We start from the raw sequence: 26,048 nt of genomic DNA, 5'->3' as shown, positions 1-26,048 counted from the left end.
ACCCTGGATGAACATCTGGATTTGCCAACGAACTTGTCAAATTTATAACGAGCTGTATATGTAATATGGGGGGAACAGGGAAGAAGAAGTACAGAGACAGCTTGATAGTTGGAATGAGGAAATCGGAGGAGCAGGAATGAATTTCAGTGCAGAAAAGAGCGGGGTGCTAATAACAACAAGAAACAGAGTCAGAAATGAACCAAGAATAAAGATGGACACGGAAGAGTTGAGGGTAGTGGAGAGCTTCAAATATCTAGAAAGCATAATTGAGATAAGTGGAAGAATAGATGAGGAGATAAACAGAAGAGGACAAATAAGTGGTGGATCTATCAAAGCATTCGAAGATTAACATGAACAGGGATGTACCTATGAAATGGTATATAACACATACTTGTACTATGTGCCAATAATTACGTATGGAGCAGAGACTTGGACAATGACAGAGAGAGACAAGTGAAAGATGTAAGCAGTGGAGATGAAATTTTTAAGGAGTATATTGGGGAAGACTAGAAGGGATAGAATAAGGAATGAGGAGATCCAACAAACAGTGAGGGTGGTGAAGCTTCAGGACAGGATAGATCAGGCACAGATGAGATGGTTCGGACATATGAAGAGGATGGATGCAGAAAGACTACCAGTAGAAGCTTACCATGCACAAGGAGTGGGAATAAGGTCAAAGGGGAGACCAAGATGTGGAGAGTGTTAGGAGAAGAGAACATGATTGGAATACCGTGGAAAGAGAGGAGTGGTGGAAGACCAGGAAAAAATGGAGAGGCTTGACTTCTATGCCAACCCAGCCAGAGGCAGAAAACAGCGAAGGATGATGATGATGTATCTTTCATTTAAGTAAATTTTTGTATAAGATATTTCCTTCTCTGCTATACTTTGGACCTTCCAATATTATATGTAGCATGCCTGCACTTTTCCAGTCACATTCCCATCTCTTATTATTCATTATTCCAATTCTGAGTAAATGTTGCTCAGTACATAAATATTCCAATTTCAGTCTTAATTAACACATTAACATTTCTTGTACCACCGACATGAAGATACCATGGTTCGTATAGCTTAAATTGAACAATTTATCTGTATGATTACCTAACTGGTATAAGTTCATGCCAACGCCAGTCATTCAAATCTGACTTTTTTCACTCCAGGCAGAAGAACAGTACAGTACAGTATAATGATAACTCCATAATGTATGGATGACATGCTGCTTTCTTGCATATTCATCAACATGTGAATTGCTTCTTATATTGCTCTGTGCTTTAACCCTAGTGAAATTTTTTCAAGTTGTTTGTTTTGTATTTGACTACAATTTATAACATAAAGGGATAATTTATAAAGATTTCTGTAAGAGGATTTAAGTGCCTGTGATACACTTTAGGAGTTGATCTATATTAAAAACTTTAATTTAATTTTGGATGTATATTAAAGCTTGATAAATTGCATAAGTTTCTGCACTAAATATTGAAACCATCTTGTGGAAGTTAAAATAATAATTCTACTTTCTGTTGGGGGATTGTACACTGCACATCCAACTCATGTCTTATTTTTAGATCCATCTGTGCAAATTAAATAAAAACTTTGATGTAAATTAACTTAATCATTTTGTCTGGCCACAAGAGACAACAATCATTCTAAAGTTATGTCAATAAATGTGAAGACCTAACATCTTCTACAGTTCGAAAAATTGGAAGTACAAGTTTAACACAACATTATATTGCCCTCTACATCTGTTATAAAATGTATTTCATTACATCAGAAAGTGTGTGTGAACCAAGAAATCATTTTAAAAAATCGATCCACCGTTGGTACCTCACTATTATTTATTTATTTATTTATTTATTTATTTACGACTTTGTTTACATGGCGAAGTTAAGGCATTAATGCCTTCTCTTCCACTTAACCATTAATTACAGGGATCATTTTTCTTTGCAGTAAATTGTATACAATTAAAAAATTAAAAAAGATAAATGAAAAATAAAATAATAAAAGAAAAATAAACTAGTGAAAGTAAAATGAAACTAAAAATGAAAGCAATACAGTTTGAATACGAGCAGTCAAGCCCTGGATTAACCATTAATTACGTATATTGCTCATTATTTTTACTAACACAATGAAAAAATGTAGCTTAGAAGAAATTAAAAATAAAAGCAATACAGTTTCTACATGCACACACACACACACAAACACACATTCACACACAAGTACCTACATAGAAAGCATATTTCGTGGGCTAAATGTATAACGTATTTCTTTCTGGGAATTTAATCTAGGTCCAATTGTTTAGCATGCATAATTTTAATTGTCTTTTGAATGTTACAACTGAGGAGGAGGCTTGGATTTCGGGGGGCAGTCTGTTCCAGTGTCCTGCAGAGGTAACGGTAAACGAGTTGGCGTAGAAGTTAGATCTGTGGATAGGGATGGATAACAGAGATTTTTCACGTGATCTGGTGTTGCGGGTGTGAAAGTCCGAAAGATATTGAAACCGCCCGGAAAGGTATTGTACATATGTACATATTTTCAATTTAAAAAGTAGATCTGTGGCTTGAAGTCTTTTGTGATATCTTACCTAAAGAATCAGAGAAGTGACATGAAAAATATTTGACACACCACAGTTTAAATTCATCTTTAAATTTATTTATTAATAACAGTAACTGCTTTTGGTGTTTCTGGTATCTTGAACCTTGAAGCTAGAGAAGCATATCAGGTCACACTTGACTGAAATACACTCATGATAATATAGAACCCAGAGGCGGCAGAATATTTTCCTTTTCGTTGCTCATTACTGCCTCTGAGAATAAAACAAAGTAAAGGAAAGATATTTTGAAAGATGGAAATCAATCCACTTACAAGAGAACTTGGTCTGGGTTAAATATGGCTGAATCCCCTTGGATTCTACCTGGCTAGAACCTGCCTCGATTCTTGACAACCAATTTTTATGTGAGTTTCCAACAGTAGCGTAACCTGGACCTAACTTTGAGGAAGGGACAGAATATGAACCTCTGGTTCCAGAAGGTTTTAAAAATATACCCTTAACATATACATTTTAATAATCCTGTAAATTCTGGGGGCGAGTGTTCCCCTTGTCCCTGCCAAGTTACGCCAGCCGTTTACACGTTATTCTTATCGCTCTATTTTCCTTCTTACTTCCGTGAAATCTCGCGAAACGCTTCCTGATCGCCATGTAAACACCCAAGGGCCATGCACAGAGCATTCTATCAGTGCAACTGGGCGGACGCCAAAAATAGTCTTGAGTGGCCACCAAATCAGGTGAACAGCCGCGTTCACTGCTGATTCAGAAAGCTAGCAGGTTTTGTTGTCGTTGGTCTATCACGTGTTCAAGCTGGTGAAAAAACGGGGTAAAAAGAAACCACCCAGTACTCCAATGGGGCAAGGAAATTCGACACCTGATCCGGGTAAGTACAAAAAAATGTGCATATGTTACGGGGATGGCGTGGGAATTGCTATCAGGATTTTTTCCGGAAAGCTATTTCTTGCTTGAGTTGTGCTGCTATTTCCGAACAGGAACAAAGGGAAATGTTTTGGAGCTGCACTTACAGTATCGAATTTTCTAAGGCAATGTTCAGTGGTGGATTAACTACTTTCATGATAGGCTGAGTACATTACATTTGTGTTGTTTTAGACATAATTAATGGCGAACAATTGTCATTTACCTTTACGTAGAAAGCTAATGTAGCAAAACAAATAGAAATTCGCACGCCCGAGAAACTTTTAACCTCGCAAAGCGCTTGGTGAAAAACTTGACAGCGACCAGCTTGTGTTACCAACTGTATTTGGCGGATGTGATGTCTTATTAGACCGAACGCTCTGAAACGTTTATATTCACATAGAATATGTCATACACATGTAGGGAATCACATTTTGTGTTTCTCGTGTGCTTTCAAACTTAATGGTTTATTTTAAATTATTAAAATTGTAACTTGGTTGATATGCTACAACGCTGTCGTGGACATATAATCGTGCAGTTCGCAACACTGAGGACATCAGCAAACTTCACCGATGGCACTCGACTTTCTTTCATCCCTTACCGATTGGAACACAAAGTTTCCCTCCACATAAAACAGTGTTCCATTGGCTGCTTCAAGGTCGCCTGTTCTCTTGGGACCATTGCTGGCGCTGCCAGACCGAAGCGACAAGTTTCCGAGAGACGCTTGTCGCTTCGGTCTGAAAGTTGCCTTTCGAACTAAAGCGATATGTCGCTTGAACTGGGCCGTTTTCTCAGTACCATGCATCGCGGCGCCTCGGTCTGATGTTCGGGCATGCGCGGTGAATGATTTGCATTAGACTGAAGGGGCCCATGTCAGTTGTCCCTGTAGTCTGCCTCTTTGAAGCTAACCCTCGGTGATCAATAGCTTTCGAACCGAAGCGACATACACGCTACGATTGTCGCTTACTTCGCTTCGCCTAGTACGGTGGTTGTCTCGGGGAAAAGCACTGACACGTTTGGTGGAACTGCGTGCAGAGGTAGCAACATTTTTGATGGACCATAACTCTCTATTGTCGACGGTTTTAAATGATGAAGACTGAGTGTGCAAACTGGCGTATTTAGCCGACATTTTTAGCAAAATGAACTAAATGAATCTATCATTTCAAGGAAAAACTGCCACAGTTTTTTATGCAAACGCCAAAGTGTCTTCTTTTAAGAGGAAACTTATGTATTGGTTGGAGTGCGTGGAAAAGGAAGATATCGATTGCTTCCCTCTTACAAAAGCTTCTTGAATGAAAATAACATCAAGGTTCAAGAAAAAATACAGAAAAATATTCAGGCGCATCTCGAAGCTTTCATAGACTCGTTTGAACATTAGTTTCCAACAGCTCAAGAGAAGGTGCTTGATGACTTTAAATGGGTACTGAATGTGTTCAGCGTGAACAAAAAACTACTCAGCTTAAACTCAGCGGAATACGAGGTCCTCATAGATTTGACATCTCACAGCGAACTAAAAATCGCGTTTCAAAACCAAAGTCTACCGGAGTCTTGGTTGCATTTACAAGATGAATTCAAAATCTTGCCTGAGAAAGCAAAATTAGTATTGCTGCCTTTCTCAACTACATATCCCTGTGAAGCGGAATTCTCCGCTTATACAACTACCAAAACAAAATACGGGAGCAGCTCAAAAGCTCAAAGTTTTTAAAATATAATTTCATTGCATGGACATTGCGCAATTGTTTAGATATATCTTTACTTTACATTCTGTTACTATCTAGCCCCTCTTCCTCGCTCCGTAATATTACTTCTGAACACCATTAGCTTGTAAGACATAGGGTATGGTAGGCCATAGAAATTGATTCTAATAAGGGCTCCGCAAGTCAAAAAGTTGGGGAACCACAAATCTATAGAAAACGACAAGATGTGACAGTCCAACGATTTTTTTTCCTGATGTTCTCCTTAGATCAGCCATTTCTGCAGTTCACCAAGCAAGACCTTGGCAACAGGCACAACGAAGGCACAGACTCCGAATCTAAAAATAACAAAGGTATACGCTCTTCTCTGCAGTGTTGGCAGTCCCTGTGCAGATTCTCGAAGCAGAGTATCAGCTCTTACTACGCAGTGGACAATTTCACTAGGGCTTTAAGTTGATGTGGTATAAAACCCTGCAACATAAGCATCACGATGCTTCGACTCAAGTTAATGAAAATTTTTCAATTATCACATTTCTTAGCATCAACCTTGGCAAAGGCAAATATTAAAAGCTATATTTTGCAATTATTTATTACAATTGTATTATTAAATATACAGAATTTTTTCAATTTCTTCAAATCTTTCAAACCACCGACAAATTTGGCAGAGTGCAGAGGACATCAAGAAAAACAAATTTTCTTAGTAATTTGTGGTTGTTGAGACCTTGTCTTCGAAATATATTTTTCAATGTGTGTATGCAGACATTGTCATTTTTTTGTCACATAACATACTAAAGACAGTACTCATTGGAAACGGGATGAAATCCCCGAGATCAACACTTTCGGTAAATTAATGTATTGTTGCTTATTGTATCATAATTTTGCGTTAAAGAATCGTAAAGTTTTGTTCATAGATATTCATTTCCTGATAGCGATTCTTTCCTGTCTATTTGTAGGGTATTGAATAGTTTTTGTTTATCATCAAAGAGAAAGTCTAGTGGACACCATAAATGTGGTGCAAGACTGCAACCATAGAGGATAAAAATGTTGTTTGAAGAGTTCGTAGCGTCGAAATGAGACCTCAACAAACCATTACGAAGAAAAGTCGTTAGCAGTATCCTCTACAAGCTCTGAAAGTTTATTGTTTCTTTACAGCTACATCCTGTGCATGTGTGCATATATGTTCACATAAAAATATATGTGCGTGTTACTTAGAATATTTACACATAGTTATAGTTGAAGTATGGATAATTCATACGATTTTCGTAAGTATGTTAAGAAAAACATTAGTTTGCTTACTTTTCATATAAAGTTTTTCTCGCGTCTTTTATGTACCAATGTGTCAAATTACTAGTTTGGCGCTGGTGTAATACTAGTAACAATAATAATTAGTATTACATACTTGCAGTTAGTTATTAGTGGATGTTCTTAACTGTTGATTCATATTATGTTTGAAAGTCGTGTACCTGTTAATATTCTTCTTTAAATAAAATAATTGCTGCCCAAGCTATTGGAAGCACATTCAGGATAATTACTAGGTAATGTAGCTACTACCATCAGGGGCGTTCGCAAGGAGTTTTTCTCGGGGGCATAGAGAACGATTTCACATCTTGTCCTTAAGTTATAGAAACTTATATTTCACCTTTTATTATTATTATTTTAATCATTATTAATATTATCTTACAAATCATGAAATTGAATTGAAAATGTTTTGGCATATATATATATATATATATATATATATATATATATATATATATAAATATATATATATATATATATATATATATATATATATATATATATATATATATGGGGGAGGTGGTTTAATTTTGTATCCCCAAATGAAAAACTTTATTGCGTCAGTGACAACTTATATGCATTGCTTTCATAAGTAATAAAATTTTGTAAAATATTCACATTATCCTTGTCATATCTCCTTTGAAGTACAGAAAGAGATCAAGAAGAATGTAAGTTCCGTAACACTTGATAATAAATATTGATTTATGTACAGTCAGGGACATTTATGAATTTAAACGACTCCATTAACTTTCAATGAGGTCGTCACATTCAAGAAGTGTCGATATCTATCAATGGTGTACGCAGGATATTTTTTCGGGAGGGGCTGGAATTGCAAAGGTGTACAATACATAGCTGCTTTGTAAGGGGGCGGCATAGATAATAAGATATTTCGTGCATGAACAGCTTTCCACTCTCAATAATGGCAGTCGGGAGTCATTTTAAGGGGAGCTTGTATTTATTACTATGTTTTTTCCTAATTCTTCACTGCTTTTATTTCAAATATTGATTTTTCTCAAAATTTCGGAGGGGCCTGTAGGCTCCCTCTGCGTACGCCAGTGATAACCACATAAGTACTGAGAGAGTTGATAATTAACCGAAACTTGTTCCTGCTAAACAACAATAACATTTAATATTTGTAGAGTATTCATGACTAATGTAGAAAGATCCAATAGATGGGAGTAAAATAACAGCATGTTAACAACAGTCGCTAAATGAAAATATTAGTTTAAATATTAAAAATATAGACGGGTAATATTATTCTAAAATACTGTAAGAGACAAGAGAAATATCTAAAAAATATTTTTTTGAAAAATTTCGCAAGAGAACAATAATTATGAGGAAATAATCAATGAAGAAATATTGCCAAAAGCTATTTTGTAAAATACCAATACATTGTCAACAATTTCAGTTAATTCAATATGTTTAGACAAACGTAGATACTAACAATTTCGTTTAATCTATAAAACATGTTAATATCAATAAAGATCAAAAAATGTCTCTCACAAATACTGGACATATTTTGCAAGTCTAGTTTCAATTATTTATTACAGAGATAATGTTAAATATACACACTCTTACAACAAGAGTTATTTGCTTTCTTAAACAAACTATTTTTTCTACGACACTCAAAACATTCTTTTAAGCTTCAAATTCGACATCACATTTTCCAAAACCATATCGTTGAAATTTCTAAGGACTGCTAGGACTATTTCTCTATTTGACGTAATTCTGTATTTCCTAGTTGTATCGAGAGGCGATTTAATGTCCTCCTGAACTCAATCCTCTTAGACAAACGTTTTTGTGTCTTCGTGGATTGCAATGTGTTTAGACAAGCGTTTTGTTTCCTCCTGGACTCCAATATGTTTAGACAAGCGTTTTGTGTCCTCCTGGACTCCAATATGTTTAAACAAATGTTTTGTGTCCTCCTGGACTCCAAAGTGTTTAGGCAAACGTTTTGTGTCCTCCTGGACTCCAATGTGTTTAGACAAGCGTTCTGTGTCCTCCGGGACTCCAATATGTTTAGACAAACGTTTTGTATCCTCCTGGACTCCAATATGTTTAGACAAACGTTTTGTGTCCTCCTGGACACCAATGTGTTTAGACAAGCGTTTTGTGTCCTCCTGGACACCAATATGTTTAGACAAGTGTTTTGTTTCCTCCTACACTCCAATATGTTTAGACAAGCGTTTTGTGTCCTGGACTCCAATATGTTTAGAAAAACGTTTTGTGTCCTCCTGGACTCCAATATGTTTAGACAAGAGTTTTGTGTCCTCCTGGACTCCAATATGTTTAGACAAGCGTTTTGTGTCCTCCTGGACACCAATATATTTAGACAAGCGTTTTATGTCCTCCTGGACTCCAATGCGTTTAGACAAGCGTTTTGTGTCCTCCTGGACTCCAATATGTTTAGACAAGAGTTTTGTGTCCTCCTGGACTCCAATATATTTTGACAAGCGTTTTGTGTCCTCCTGGACTCCAATGTGTTTAGACAAACGTTTTGTGTCCTCCTGGACTCCAATGTGTTTAGGCAAACGTTTGTTCCTGTCCTTCTAGACTCCAATATGCTTAGACAAGCGTTTTGTGTCCTCTTGGACTCCAATATGCTTAAGCAAACGTTTTGTGTCCTCCTGGACTCCAATGTGTTTAGACAAACGTTTTAGCGTGCTCCTGGACTCCAATATGCTTAGACAAACGTTTTGTATCCTCCTGGACTTCAATATGTTTAGACAAACGTTTTGTGTCCACCTGGACTCCAATATGCTTAGACAAACGTTTTGTGTCCTCCTGGACTCCAATATGCTTAGACAAACGTTTTGTGTCCTCTTGGACTCCAATATGCTGAGACAAACGTTTTGAGTCCTCCTGGACTCCAATATGCTTAGACGAACGTTTTGTGTCCTCCTGGACTCCAATATGCTAAGACGAACGTTTTGTGTCCTCCTAGACTCCAATATGCTTAGACAAACGTTTTGTGTCCTCCTGGACTCCAATATGCTTAGACAAACGTTTTGTGTCCTCCTGGACTCCAATATGCTTAGACGAACGTTTTGTGTCCCCCTGGACTCCAATATGCTTAGACAAACGTTTTGTGTCCTCCTGGACTCCAATATGCTTAGACAAACGTTTTGTGTCCTCCTGGACTCCAATATGCTTAGACAAACGTTTTGTGTCCCCCTGGACTCCAATATGCTTAGACAAACGTTTTGTGTCCCCCTGGACTCCAATATGCTTAGACAAACGTTTTGTGTCCCCCTGGACTCCAATATGCTTAGACGAACGTTTTGTGTCCTCCTGGACTCCAATATGCTTAGACGAACGTTTTGTGTCCTCCTGGACTCCAATATGCTTAGACGAACGTTTTGTGTCCTCCTGGACTCCAATATGCTTAGACAAACGTTTTGTGTCCTCCTGGACTCCAATATGCTTAGACAAACGTTTTGTGTCCTCCTGGACTCCAATATGCTTAGACAAACGTTTTGTGTCCCCCTGGACTCCAATATGCTTAGACAAACGTTTTGTGTCGTCTTGGACTCCAATATGCTTAGACGAACGTTTTGTGTCCTCCTCGACTCCAATATGCTTAGACGAACGTTTTGTGTCCTCCTGGACTCCAATATGCTTAGACAAACTTTTTGTGTCCTCCTGGACTCCAATATGCTTAGACAAACGTTTTGTGTCCTCCTGGACTCCAATATGCTTAGACGAACGTTTTGTATCCACCTGGACTCCAATATGCTTAGACAAACGTTTCTGTGTCCTCCTAGAATCCAATGTGCTTAGACACAGGTTTTAGCGTCCCCCTGCCTAAGTGGTCGGATAAACCTTTTCCTGTTGTTTTATTCAATCCCTCCTTTGCTGAAAGTTGTGTGACCCATGATTTTCCCCGAGTGTTCTTGTGCCTTGTTTCCAATGCTAGTCATCATCGATCGGTGGTTATATTTTCACAGTCGTTGATCCTGAGTAATATAATAATTTAAACAGTAGTTAGGTGGGCAAGCCATTAAAACCAACAATATACGATGGATTACAATATACATTTCTTGAGTTGGGTTAGTAACTCGAAAGAGATAAAGCTTTTGCTTTCGAAGAAATAATTTTTATCCTACGATATCACCCGCAAACGTACACGTACGCCCACCTTCATATCCATGCAGTATGTCCAAAATGTCCCCGTACCCCTTCTTGCATGTATCATATTGTGACTGTGTTGAAATTTCGCCGGTATTTTTTAATTTTCAATACTTACAGGGCAATTGGTAGTGAACTCACTCAACCTGTTGATTAAAAGTACCAGGACACTCATAAATTTACGTGTTTAATATTTTTGGAAAGTTTAAGTATTCAGATATGGGCAGAATCATGTGTTAATTAAAAGAGGAATAGAAATTAATAGTATATGAAAATCATAAAAAAATATTTGGACTTATAAAGAATGAGTGGACAGGCGAGTAGAGAAGGCTACATAATTTAAAACTGTACAATTTGTATTCATGTCCAGATATTATTAGAATAATTAAATCAAGAAAACTTAGGTGGGCAGGCCATGTGGCACGAATGGGAGAGGAAAGAAGGGTTTACAGGATTCTTGTTGGGAAACCTGTTGGTTAAGAGACCTGTAGGAAATCCAAGACGAAGATGGAGGGATAACGTTGAGGTGGACCAAAAAGAAATTGGTAGGGATGGAGAAGATTGGATTGACTAGGGATTTACGATATCGGAAATTTGATATCGGGATATATCGTCAAGAAACTATCGTCACAGACGATACGATACGATATTTTTTCCGTATCGTGATATCGGCGACATGTTGTCTCCACGATATATGTATATATGACACGATATATATCGCTAAAATATCGTGAAGATATATCACCAACACGATATATATCTCCAAATATCGTGACGATGTATCGCCTGCACGATATATATCGCTAAAATATCGTGAGGATATATCGCCAACACGATACATATCGCCAAATATCGTGACGATATATCGTCGAGTTGATATCGCCTGGACGATATTTTTTCAATTTCGCGATATATCATCTGGACGATATATCGCCCAAAACTAATAGGAACAGATGGAAGGCTTGTGTTTAAACCTTCAGTTTAAAAAGGCTAGTGAGTTAGTTGGATATGGGCTGAATCGGCTACAATTATTTATATTGTTGTTGTCATGGTAACACGTTGTTAATTTTGTTCGCCTACTCGAATTCATAAATACGTATGTTGCATTTACTTGGGGGTAATATGTACTATGTTCGTAATATAATCTGGAGGTATGGGAACTTACACCTTGTACATTACACACACATACACATGTATACATAAAATCTCATGGAGCCAAATGGTCCAAGCTAGAATAACAGATGACTACAGTCTGTCCCATGTATCTCTGGAGGAAGCAAACGAAATCAAGTCTCTGCGCAAGTAGTGACGCGAGACGACTCCACCAATGAAAACGTGAGAGGAACGGGGGAGGGGGGAAAGTGACTGCAGTTACCAGCCTTCCCTCCAGCCTATACAGCTTCGCTCTGCCCACTCGATTCCTCCTTTCTCTGTCGCTATGCGCAGCCTTGCTCCAGAGATAAATTGGACAGGGTATACGTGATGGTCCTCCTCGATGGCGTAATACAGTAAACCCTCGTTAACACGAATCCCAAGGGACCGAAAAATCAAGAGTTCGTGTTAAAAAAAATCGTGGTGACCGGGGACTCAAATTTCATTGTTGCAATACAGTTCTTTCTACACATTAACCATTTACAATGCGTATTATGTATGCCATCATAGAAAACAGTATTACAGTACTTCAGTAATTCACTTTTTTTAAAAGTACTCGCAGATCATTTTCTGGTGAAAAATTCCTGTATAGTGCGCTGTAGCAGACGGGAACGCAAATGCCTGGTAACTTCAAGGCCAACTGTACTCATAGCTTCCGTAAAACTAGCGGTCAAATCGGATCAAACTCGTACTGGCTACGTTTTAAAGAATAGAAAAGCACATCTGAACACACAACTGAATTTGTTGGTTAAATACGTATAAGCTCATTGTTGACGCGATTATTGTGATTGTCGAGCAATTGCACCCAAGTTTTAATCTTGACGTTACTCGTACTTGCTATGTTTTAAAGAATAGAAAAACACATTTGAACACATTGTTGATCTGATCTGTTGGTTACAATACTGTATAAGTTGATTGTTGACAAGATGATAGAGATTGTTGAGCGATTTCTTACATACCTAGCAGAGGAACGACAGAGGAACAACAGAGAAAAAATGAAAATCTTTGAAAGTTCTTGTTAAATGAGATCTAATGATGCAATGGACTAAAAAACAGTTCGTAATTCGTGGTAACCGAAATTCGCGTTAACCGATGAAACATCCCTGCCGGGACCAACATTTTGTTCATGTTAACCGAGTGTTCGTCTTAAGAGAGTTTGTGTTAACGAGGGTTTACTGTAGTAATGTCATTCCTTGTATTCAAGGGGTCCCGGGTTCGATACTCAATGAAGGTACTGTGGTTCGGATCCCATTTTAAACTGTAGATCCAATCCCGATTAGCCTATCTAAGCATGAAGTAGACTTAATGCGACAATTCAATGCACAACAGCAACCACGTCATGCGCTAACCATTCACCACCCAACGAAAGCTACTTTTCAGTCCTTTACCCTCAAAGAATTGTTACATCACTACGAGTACACTCTTTACACAACACAACACAGCATCAGTAGAGAGCTACGCTCCTCAATACTCAACTAACATTTGTTTTGGGTGAACCTCTGGTAAAATCTTCTCTGAACTGTTTGGTTGAGACAAAACATAATGTGGATGGGGACCAAACTGTCCAGAGTTCGATCCCCGACCGTACCTGCACATCACATATAAACAAACAAATTAAGATGTTATGAGAATGAGGAAAGAGGGATTAGTCTGTGAAATTACGCACACAGCAGATGAATTGCAATTGCGAGGTGTGATATTTACTTTCGGCGTTATGAAAATATTTGATTGAATTAATTTCATCATTTCACTGTTGTCTTCAGGGTGAATCAAAAGTCAGGTTACATAGCGATTTATAGTATATATGTGTGTGTGTGGATCGGTCACCGTGGTCTCGTTTAGTGGCCACCGCGGTCTCCAGACCTGACTCCAACGAATTTTGTCCTTCAGGGTCATTTAAAGGCGCTCATCTACTCAGTTAAGATTCAGAATATCAACATCTGAAGGAACGCATTGTGTAATGTGCAGACATGATTATGCCGGACGTTCTGCAAAAGTGTCTGGAGAACTGGAAACGTCGCGTGAATAAATGCAATGGTGTTCAAGGTGCACACATTGAAGATATACTATTAAATCCATATGTAACCTGACTTTTGGCTCACCCTGTATTTGAAGAGCTTATTGTGTGACCTGTCCTTGCGCATCGAGATGGGAAAGCAATGCGATGTGTTCCTCAACGTTGGCCTCCAGCGGTCATTTCGGCCGTCGTACCCGTTCACTTACCCTACAGGCCAGACCTTGCCACGACACCTGGTTTCCATGAGTTAATAGCGTTCTAGTCCATACAGGCGCTTTGCACACAGGCATGTGTTACACAGCACTAACGTCACTATTCCTATATCTAGAATGCACTTCACTGTTCACAAGGGGTGTATGGAGTGACCCTTTTCGAACACACACAAATGTCAACCTGGATTGAATTTTGCAGACTCGCGAGGCGTCTGGACTCCAAGCCCGTATAATGCTCTGTGGGGCCCTATGTATGTTTATCCTCGTCTGGATCGCTGCACTTTTTGACTCTCTCTCTGCACTGACGCGTCTAGTTGGTTCATTTGATGTCAAGTAGTGTATTGGGTTTCTGCACCGTTTGCACTACCTTCTGGAGCAGTGTAATGTGTGGTGTATGTTCACGTGGTGCGTGCTAACCAATCAAATGAACGTTTAAAGCAGCAGACAGGCATTGCATCTTCTGAACTTGAACACTGCTTATCGTCTACTTGATTGAACGTCATTTCCTTGCACCAGCCTGACACTGGGATATACAGGATACACCTGCACTGCAGATCCAGAGGGGGCACAGGGGCACGTGCCCCCCAAAAGGCTCGAACAAATTATAAAATTAATATTTTTTTTTTATTATGTGTACACTTTTGACAAGTGTACACACACCGTATATCGTTAAGAATTGCTGAGTGCCGAACATCATTTGAAGTTGGTGCCCCCTGTGCATTGTTGAAAGTTGGTGCCTCTCGAACATCGACTGTTTCTTTCATAAATCGTTTGTAAAGTTTCTCCCTGTTCTTTGTTTTGTCATGAAAGAATCAAAGGGCGTGAAAGTAAGGCCTAAAGCGCATTATCTTACCCAACACTATATGTTTAGGTTTTAGTAGTTTGAAAGTATTAGCAAACTTCCTGTCAATTACTCTTCCTTTGTCAATCCAACTACATAGCAAGGAAATGGATTTAACGCAATCATCAAACTTGGTTGAGCTTGTTTACTTATCTCCATTGGATATAAGAAAGAACAGTGCTCAAGAGTTTGATAAAGTCTTTCAGGAAAGTAAAGCACTTGCTGAGGAGCTGAATGTTGATGTAAAAATCCAAAGAATTGAACAGAATCAAAGACACAGGTCAAATATTCCCTCAAAGAATGTCATCGATTATTTCAGGTGTGTTGTGTTCATCCCTTTTCTGGATTATTTAATATCTGAATTTGATTATAGATTTCAAAGAAACCAGATTGATATCTGAAGCACTCTACAGAAAGTAATTCCGAAATTCATTGTTGAAGAAGATGACTCAGTTAAAGATATAATTGAGGCAGCTAAATTTTATGAAGATGATGTGCAGTCTATTTTAGCATTAGAAGGGGAACTCAAGTTATGACGACAATTCTGGTTATTGGAAAAATCTACCCCAGATAATCCAGCAGAGGTGTACAAATTTTCTTCCTTGTATCCCAACATTAGAAGTTTGCTTCACCTGTTGTGTGTGATTCCAGTCACAGCGGCTACAGCTGAGCGTTCGTTCTCCAATCTGCGAACAATCCAGACCTACCTTAGATCTACAATGGGTAACGAACGATTGAATGGTTTGGCTCTCCTGAACATCCATAAAGACAAATACCAAGTGAAACCAGAGGAGGTTATAGACATATTTGCAAGGAAACATTTACGAAAACTACAGCTACAGTATTTGTAGGGTGAGTTAAATGTCTTTAGTAAGTTCCAATTACTTGACGATTGAAAAGTTAAACTGGTGTCCAAATTACTAGCAGCTTTATCATGCATGTTACTGAAAGGGACTCAAGTGCTACAGTAAACTAATTATATAGCAAAAAAGAAATATGAAATGAAGTAAAACAGTAAAATACTTCTGTAACTTGTGCGTTTCTGTGTTTGCGAGGAATACGCTATTTTTAATATATTGTTCTTTTTTACAATGTAATTTTTAAATATATTTGTTCTTAATAATTTGGCCGCATGTACAGATGACTGGAATTGGTACTTAAAGAAATATTAAAGTATGAAAGACTTGTTTCACCATGGTAAACTTTAATTTAAAGTAGTACTGTAATCTTCATTAGTATTTATGTGTACACTTTTGGAAATTGGTGCCCCTTCCAAAACAACTCCATCCTGGATCCGCCCCTGACTGCACCTGGTGTTAAGAAGTGAAACGAACTAGACGATGCGTTTGAGGCAAAAGACCTTTGCTAGACTTCGATTTGAAATCCTGGCCAACTGAGGTTCGAAATTAAATATGTACTGTTGAGTTGATTGGATGGAGAATGATAATAAAGATAATAGGAATTTTAGCTATCGTGGCGACGTGATTCGAACAAGTGTTCTCGGGTTACCAGCCAGGTTAATTCGGCGTTAGCTTCCAATGTTTCGAGCACATACATTGCTCTCATCATCATGGAATGTAAAAAATGGAGACCAGTGTAGGGTTATGTATACATGATGTAAAATAATGTACTGTATGAAAGCACGGGTGCAGGCAGTAGGGATGTGCCGTGTATATAAGCATTGTAAGTAATGCTTATAAATAAAAGTGCAGCGTGACCCGCTTAGAGGGATGAAGAAATACATGCTGGCCTTTTAAAAACAGAGGAAGATATTGTTATGACTTTAATTTTGTAAGTTACAGAAGTTCTCCGAGTTCATACACCAATAGTGAATACACATGCTTGCGCATGCGCGCCAATGTGTAAAGCGGGAACAAGCGTGACACTATTCAGCAGAGCAACAGACAAGCGACGCGACGCGACAGTTAAGCCGGCTTTAGACGAAAGCATTTCCTCAAACATTTTTGCTAGCATAAATACTAATGCTTCCAAAAATCTTATAACTGGTAGTACTTTACACGAAAGCATTTTATGGAACATTTCGGTTAGCTGCTTCAATTACAATGTACAATACATACAGCACGAAAGACACGTCGAGTTACACCGTCAATGCACGATGATTACAATTGAAAAAGCTGAAATATTTTTACTTACGTGTACAGTACGTTGTAGGTATTTAATCAGCACCATTGCTCTCTACCTAAAACCATTTAATACGAAGCGATATTCCTCTCGGTTGAATAGTTATCGGCTTTTAAAAATGTGAAGTGATAAGTTGTTTACATCTCACGCGACCGCCATTACATTTCAACTCGTGACCATGAGGTCGCTTCTGATTGGTTACGCTACGAAAAATGCTACGGAGCGAGCCTATCCGTGAGAAATGCCATGAAATATGCCATGGCATCTGAAATGCCATAACATTTCTCACATTACACGGTAGCTTCTGGTCATGGCATAAATGTTAAGAAAAATGCTAAGGAAAACCCTTTCCTCTAAGAATGTGGACCGTTTCTGCAGGGCAACTGAAGATGCACATGTATGTAAAAAGGTGTCTTGATAATTATTTACACTTCAAATTATTAAGTATTTCTCGATCCCTCTCGGCGGAACACTCTGTATTATATCCTGCGCGTCTGTATTATAGCATGCACCACTCTGCCCCTCCCCTCCACGCGGGAGTACGGTGCACAGGAGTCGCGAGTCTGGGCAGGCTTTTTTGCTTGTGATTCTACTATTCAGGACAAAACTTACGGTATTAAAAGGTTGATCAGCGTGACTAGCTTGTTGTGAGCTTAGTATTCAATAATGACAACAGATGTCGTGGTAAGATGCATGTAAGCAACGCACTTGCCGCTCCGACCAGATACGGTCTCTGCTAGCCAGTGCCATAATGCATTATGTGATTCTAACCCGCCGTGTAAACAACTAGAAGAATGAACACGCTCTGAGTTTTTATTGCTGTGTTTATTATTTCATGAGGCTGACCGTAGTACTGAAAAATTGTACATATTGCATAATGCATGTCATGTCACTTATGTGACACCTCTACAGGTTTTCGTGAAATTAATTGTTTTCTAAGTTGCTAATCAGGCAATGGTCAATGATGGGGTTATTACTAGAATTACAGTTTAGAGAACGTCACGCTACTGGATGTCGTCGTATCGGGAATCTGTGGAGGAAAGCCGGACCTAACAGTAGAGAAGGGGAGAAAGCAAGCGGGCGGAGCAAAGGAATGAGCTCTGCTGTAAACGACTGGTAGCTGCACTCCATGCACTCACTTGTCCTCTCACGCTTTCATTGTTCGAGCCCTCTCGAGTCATTACTTGCCCAGAGACTTGCTTTCGTTCTCTTGCTCCAGAGTTAGCCTACCTGGAACAGAGTGTAGGGACGCCACTTCTTGCTCCGACAACCAGGAGATATTTGTTTCTCTGAAACTCGCGTGGTGGTGCTGTAATTCACTACAATACAGGGTGATTGGCGATTGGAGTCAACATATTTGTGTCAATTGACATTATACGATCTGTGTCTACATACAAGGTGTCTCATAAGTAATAGCGCAAATTTACACAGGTGAAATTACAAGATAATAGAAGCAAAAAAGTCTCAGTGAACATGGGTCTGCAAACGAGCCGTTTTCGAGATAATTGCGAATGCGTGATTACAAACCGCCACTGACTTCATTGTTTGTAAACGTCGTCCTGGTTGGTAAAATGCTAAGTGTCAATGTCAAAATGTAAGTCACTACGCAGCACAACTGACGTGCGATTACACTGTGTACTGATTGTATCCATCCTGTTTGATTACAACGCCACCTCTCGGAAATGTTCTGTTTTGTAAACAAAGAGCAAACCTCGGAACGCGCAAGGAGTAAAGCACTCGGTGTTTACAAAATGCAATCAGTGACGGCTTGTAACCACACATTCGCACACATTATTAGCATTTTACCAACTAGGACGACGTTTACAAACAATGAAGTCAGTGGCGGCTTGTAACCACCCATTCGCAGTTATCTCGAAAACGGCTCGTTTGCAGACCCATGTTCAATCAGACTTTTTTGCTTCTATTATCGTGTACTTTCACCTGTGTCAGTTTGCGCTATTAACTTTTGAGACACCCTGTATAGAACATAGAATACATATGCTTATTGTTTCGGTTGCAGTTCCTGGTGTAAACCAGAATCAATCAACAAATGTTAATGCCATTTTTTATTCAGATAAATGTCTACTCTTGTTTGTGTAAGGTAACAGGCGAAGATCCCCGTGCATATAGCACAGTGCCATGAAGGCACATTCTCGATCTCGGCCATTTTGGAGGTGATGTGATCAGTAGCACGATCCGGCCGCCTTTACTCCCCACGGTTGTCCCAAAGTACCCATTGATATGAGGCTGGGTGAGCCCCAGAGCCGCTTTATATGTGGACATTGGCGAACGTTTAAGATCGCCATATCTCTGTTCCTAATTGAGCTAGGAGGATGGTTGATTGCTCGTTGGACTCGGAATGAAGTCCTCTTTCCGATTCTACAATACAAAATGGGGGTTTCCATTTACAATTTTACAGTTGCCCCCGCCCCACCCCCACACGTATTTTTTTCGTTTTCCGATTCGATGTGTATTTCTCACGATATTTAACCGTTTCTGGACTTTTGGACCACCCGGTATGTATAAATATCGACCTGCCATTGTTTTGAAGTCTGTTTAATTAAACGTTATTAATGCATAAAACCCGATGCAAGAGCAAATAATGTACCTTTTTAATACATAAATCAACATGTTTTGCTTTGACCTCATAAATATTATTTGAAATCCCCTTATCTCTGACATCCTCTTTTGTGCAATAACTCTTCTACTTCTTGTCCTAGTCGTGCGTTTCCACGAAATATTCTAAAATTATTACCTTTTTCTTGAATTATCTTCTTTCCATACCTTCACAGTAGCGTCTGTTTACTCTGGCGAGAAAACTAGTCGCGTTGGATCTTTTGTTGATATAAATAGCAATGACGCAATAGGACTTTCGAATAAGGTCTAGCTTCTATTAAAACCTTGGTTGCAAAATCATTCTTCTCTATTGTTTAGAATGACAATTGTTATGTTCTGTTTGGAAAACTTCCATAAACTTCCTGTGTTGTATCTGTGGCGTATTTGGTGCTGTTAACATATCTGCTGAAGCAGTATGGTGGGGGGCAAGGGGGGAGGGTGCCCCTGTCAGATACTTCGCTCCCCATTCTCCCCCCAACTGACGTTAATGAAATATCAAATAATAAGATAGGTCATTTCTAATAGTATAACGATTTTCATATTTTTTAAGTGGTATATTCTGCACGATATCACTTTTCCTGCTTACAATATCAACTTGACTAACAAAAATGTATTTTGGTTTAGTATATGTATATGTGTGACTTTTGTTCAAGATTCCAGCACCGACCTGGGCGTAGGGGATTTCTCATTCATTTATCTCCTGTAATCGTCGCGATTAACCTAAGTTTTAACCAGTTTTATGAACTGGAAAGAAGTGTTAAATGTGGATGATTTTAAAACATTGCGAACATTCTGAGGACCACAAATCATCATCTGTAGTACGGAAAAATTATTCTAACAGTGAATTGTTAGTATCAACGCTAATTAGTGAAAGTAATTCAAAGGCGATTCAAGAAAACCGACAGTACATGTCAGTTGTTGTGGATGCATCGCGGTTTCTTACTCAGGGACTTGCTTTTCGAAATGATGACGAGTCTGAGGCAAGCCTTAACAGACGGAATTTCTTGGTACTCTTGAAGTTCATTTCAAAATGAGGCGATATTATTCGCAAATGTATTGAACTTGAACCTTAAAATGCAATTATACTCACAATTCGACTAAAAAAATGTACACACTTATTCTGAGCAAAATAAGCCAGGAAGTGGAAGAGGCGAATCTATTTGCATTGATGACAGATGAAACAAAATATATTGGGAGGAAGAAACAGGTGTCAATTGTCTGATATTTGTATCGCGGGCAGGAAAAGAACGCTTTTTATGATTTACCGCTCTTTGATGCAGGTTCACTCTTTGTACTTATGAAAATCAAAGAACTTATTTCCAAGATCTCCATAGATGCCTGTAATTGTGTAGCACAAACATACTTTGGAGTGGTAGAGTGAGAGGTGCACCAGGGTCAGAACATTTCTTGAATTATGAGAAAACTGTAACCTTTTTTAGATTTTTATTCCTGTTATATTATTTCTCTGAAACGCAGATTTTGCCCAAAACTCTTTAGCGTTACGAAGAGGGAACGAAAGTAGTCATCTTAATGGATTTCTTCGATATCTTAGGAAAGTATAATTGGCATTTCGCAAGGATCACACTCTAGTTGTATTCTCTGCAAAAATCCCAGTTTCCAACGCAGCTTGTGAAAGAACCTTTTCGTGTTTGATACCTTGCTGGATACCAGCTACCTCATTTGGCTGTCCTTGCTATTGAGAAGAAGCAATACCAAGTCTTGGACGTACCGAAGGTGAGGAATGTGTTCTCCAAAGCACGTAAAGCAGAATTCCCCTACAGGAGAATTGCACTTCACTAAGTGACTTTCGTTATTTCTAATACTTAAGAAAATTAATTTCGTCCAACGTCATGTTTATTTTGCAAGAAAATTAAACTCTTAGAAACATTTTTCGTAGTTTATATTATTATCTTATAACTTGAATATTTATATCAGTAGTTTCATCTCAAGAAAGACGATGAATTATAAAATTATAAAAGGGGAAACTATATTTCCCCTTACTTTTTTGTATGCCCTTCTTTGCACGTATTGTGTATTCTTATCGCTATGTATTAGACTATTTTATGACATGCTACTGCGTATTTCTATAACGGTCAAATATTGAGTGACAAGTAATTAATCTAATTGCCCGTTAGTAGGAATTAATTGCAATTGGTAATATTAATATCCGTCGCGAATACAGGTGTCTAGCGAACTGCCTTAGCCAGCACTAGCTTGCTCAACCACCGTTTTTCGCTCGAATTCGGATTTACATGCATTCTTATGGGAATAGCAAGAAAAATGCAACTTCTAAACCAATAGACCGAATTGGATGAGATTTTAACCAGCGGAAGACCACATCATGAAAGTACTGATTCCAAGATTTGAGCCTAATCAGAACAGAACTACGGGAGTTATGAATTATTAAAGATTCATCGATGAATTGAATGGTAGACGCTACCCTACTGAGTTGGCCGTGCTTTTCGTGACTGAATACAATAGCGGAAGATTTAGCCTAATCTCTGCGCGAGGGGCTGCTACCAGAGGTTAAGGACCGGAGTGAGCATTGACCAGGATAGGAGGACAACGGTCAAAGCACCAGAAACAATAAACAAGCACCTGATCATAGAGGGTAGAGCGTCACCACGTTCAAATCTGGAATAAAAGGGATGATTTGGAATAGCGAGACACAGTTTTGCCTACAATCGCCACCGGAGTGTGAGCTACGCGCGACCAAGGTGCGAGCCGCAATCAGACTCGTGGTCTGGATTTGTTTTTCCTCGAGTGAGTGTTTCAGAGCCATGGAGTAGAGCAGAATAGAACCAGGGGGTCGTCTTCCCCCTCGCCGTCTACGCATCCGTGCACATACGTGTGGTTATGTGAGAATAACGCCAGACACGTCCACCTGTGTCAATCGTCCGAAACAACGTCCTAAGTAGTGAAAGTTAATAATATTGGATATCCATGTGAAACCGCGAATGGCTCATCGCGTATGTTCGTATCATCGCCCAAGTCACGTATCTGTACTTCCGAGTGACCGCGAAGAACTGACCTATTATTGCGCAAGTTGTCGTATGGAGTCGACAGTGGGCGTTTACCGTCCTGGACGTCCCTGCGAAGTGAACGAGTGAATCCAGGATCCGATGATGCCAGATGGAGCTGCCGACTGATCCACTTTCGCCAAACAGGATAACCGCGAGGTGCAACAATGGAGTGTGGAGGCCTTCCAAAACTGTAGGACCACTTTCACCCAACCCAGGTCAGAGGGAATGCAGCGAAGGTAAGATCCAACCATGTGCGTGTGTGAGAGAGATGACGACTATCTACCGCGAATCTGCGTAAATCAAATCATTGCATAACTTAAATCAGTGCTATGGCATCCCTAAGCTGCTCGTCAAGTCAACCTTGCAGCAGGTTTTATGTATCAATCCGCGCGAGAACTGAGCTCAGAATCTTCCGTGCCAGTCTTTCCTCAACCGCCGAACTGCTTACATCGCAGACACTGAGAAAATCCACAGTATTGCCAACCGCACAACACATCAAAACCCGCATGCATGTCAAGTGGAATGTATTTTTGCTTCTCTTTGTCTCCTGAAACATAAAATTTTAAAAGTACTTTCTGCGCATAGATTATTTAATAAATGTGTCATTACTTAATATAAATGCGAAATATCTTCGAAACATGAGAGCGTGTGTGTATATTTCGAGCACGCAAAAATAAAAATGAACAAAGATAAAAGTAAACAACGATAGGCCCTCTTGAATTTAATGACAATTTTTTTTTTTTTTTTGGTTTAGAAAGAAATACATTTATGAAAAACGTGGTTGCTTCGTCCGCAATACATCCGTTCCTGTAAGACACACGCAATTCAAGTTATACCACCAAAAAAGCATCATTTGTTATTGGTGATATATACAATCAGGTGCATTGTCTGTCGCTATTACTCTGGTTTCAATTTATGAATCACTTCACTAAACCAGGATTCAAATCTTGGTCTGTCCATTTCTTGCGGATAATCACCCTTCCCTTTCTTTGCGCGGAACAGTAAATATGCACCTTCAACAAAGCTTTCATTGCAGTAGTTGTATTTACGGTGGGATAAACCCGAGAAAGTATGAACCCCCCCTCAAGCAGATTTGCTATACTTAAAACTAGCTCAACATGCATACATGAGCTTTTTGCTCAAGTGTGGAACCCCCGTATAATCCAAGATTTTTGTAAAAAGCCCTCATGGATTCCATGAGAAAGTATGACCCCCTCAGATTGATGAGGCTACACTTATAAAAGGCACTTCTGTGAGATTGTTGTCCATAAATTTGTTAAAAATATGCCCCTCTTGTGGCCACACTTAAAACTAGGCCATCCACACACATACACACACACACATACACACCCACACACACATACACACCCACACATACATACACACACAGACACACACATATTTATTTCTGGTTTAAGTTCAATTGGGCACCAGGCTCAATTTGTTTATCTAATATTAAAACAATGTAATTCTTCTAGAATTGCTCCGTGACAACAGAGCCATCTATGTGCAAATGCCTGAACTCGGTGAATACTTGGGAACAAGTCAATTTTTTTCATTATGTCAATATTTTTAACTTCTTTTGCCAGTAATAGGGAGTGGTAATAAGCAATAAACAAAGTACTTTGGAGCTGAAAATGCCTTTCTTAAGACGTCGTATATTACTAAAATATCTTTAATTTACATATTTCTCATACCGCTGTATCTTGTTCTATTAGGCCTCTTCAAGAACATTGCCTATTAGGACTCTACGAAGAACATTGCCTATTAGTGAAATAATAGGACAAGCATAGAGCGGTATGGGGATATGTGAATTGTCGGTTTCTTCAATCCAGATAAATGGATTGAATTGAAACTGGGATATTTTATATTTTCCGTGTAGAGGAATTGGCCATGGCGCAGCTCCTCTACACGGATCAATATTCGGGGGAGTTTCTCAGATTCCCGCGGAGCGGCACTTGAAGCAACAGCACTGCGAGCAGTTCATTTCGAGCCCAGCACCGGCGTGTCGATCAATATTTGGAGCAGCGATCCTTTACAAAATTGATTAGTTCCAGACAATTCCGCTCGCCTCGCTGGGGAGGCGCTGCAGTCTGGATTGCATGTACGCTCAGCAGAAAAACGGGAGGTGCGCTTAGAAGAAAGCACTTCGGCAAAAATGTTAGAGAATAGCTCATGTTTCTGAATGCACCCACCCACCCCAACACACCTACCCACCCACATCCATACATATTTACTTCCCGGTCCACTTCTATTGCATTATGTTGTGCATCAAGTGGGGGGGATAGAACCTGAACAGGCTCCACCAAAGTATAGGAGACTTGAAGCATATAATTTGGCGGAATAACCTAAGTAAGGTCATAGAGACAATATACACTGATACAATAAAAGCCAATTTTTGGCAGGGGGGCCAAAGTGGTTCCTAAATACAAAACTCAAGAACTAATTGACATAGAGCTATGCAGTTTTTTTTGTCTGCACTGAACTCAACTGATCCAGTATAGAGTTTTGATCTGAATCCCAAGAAATTGTATATAAATACCAAAGCCAAAAATATTAATACACATACACACATACACACACACAAAGCACAGTGTTGAACTCAACTGATCCAGCATAAAGTTTTGATTTGAATCCCAAGAAATTGTATATAAATACCAAAGCCAAAAATATTAAGTGTATACACACATACACACATACATACACATACAAAGTACAGTGCTGAACCCAACTGATATTTTTTATTCAGTATAAAGTTTTGATTTGAATCCCAGGAAATTGTATATAATAAACAACAACAAAAATGCCGAATCAAAAATATTGTAATCAATGCAATAAAAATATATCCAGCCCTAATTGGGCCAAGCACCAAAAGATTTGTAACCCGGGCAAATACAGAACTCCCACAATAATTTGCCCCAAATGCAATAGAAAATACAGCATGGAATATTTCACATATAAACATAAAGGTACTTGCTCTGCACAACCATCTACATCTGGTCTGAAAAGGAAGCATGAAGCACCTCTTAATGCCAGAGCAGCAAAACAGCCACGCTATGAACCCATCCGTAGCAGTTTTAATGCCCAACTTAGGGATTACCGGTTTGTATCAGAGCCAAGATGTGGCATTGAGAATTTCTTGAACAGTATAAATTCTGATCTCCAGGCAATTCTAAATGCACAAAATGGCTCTTATAAACTGTCCCTTAAATTGTTTGTACAATATAAGAAACCAAATGGCACAAAATTTAGACACCCCCACATAACAGAAACTGTACCGGTATATTCAAATGCAAATTTAGACACAATAATAAGCAATTTCATAGATCAACTGAATATCAAACACTCTGAATTTGCGGCAAAAGAGTCCGGATGGAGCCTATGCGGCTCTCCACACAAGCTCTATGTTAATATTTCTGAATTCAACCCATTACAAGGTTCTACATATCTGCCATTACCTGCAAATATCA

At 39.0% G+C, this 26,048-nt stretch overlaps 1 protein-coding gene across 1 annotated transcript in view; it reads left to right on the top strand.

The window, feature by feature from the left end:
• Positions 1 to 3,270: 3,270 nt before the first annotated feature.
• The window catches only part of LOC145978077 (uncharacterized), an 84,692-nt gene continuing 61,914 nt past the window's right edge, over positions 3,271 to 26,048 (top strand). The window contains exon 1 of the mRNA XM_083110490.1: positions 3,271 to 3,422. Within this exon, the coding sequence (XP_082966616.1) occupies positions 3,392 to 3,422 (31 nt within the window). The 5' untranslated portion in view covers positions 3,271 to 3,391. The remainder of the gene's footprint in view (positions 3,423 to 26,048) is intronic.

This window comes from Lepisma saccharinum, chromosome 24 (assembly GCF_977018435.1).
Source record: "Lepisma saccharinum chromosome 24, izLepSacc3.1, whole genome shotgun sequence".
Taxonomy (NCBI): Eukaryota; Metazoa; Arthropoda; class Insecta; order Zygentoma; family Lepismatidae; genus Lepisma; species Lepisma saccharinum.
Note: the sequence above shows the minus strand (reverse complement) of the source record. Positions and strands in the feature narration are given on the sequence as shown.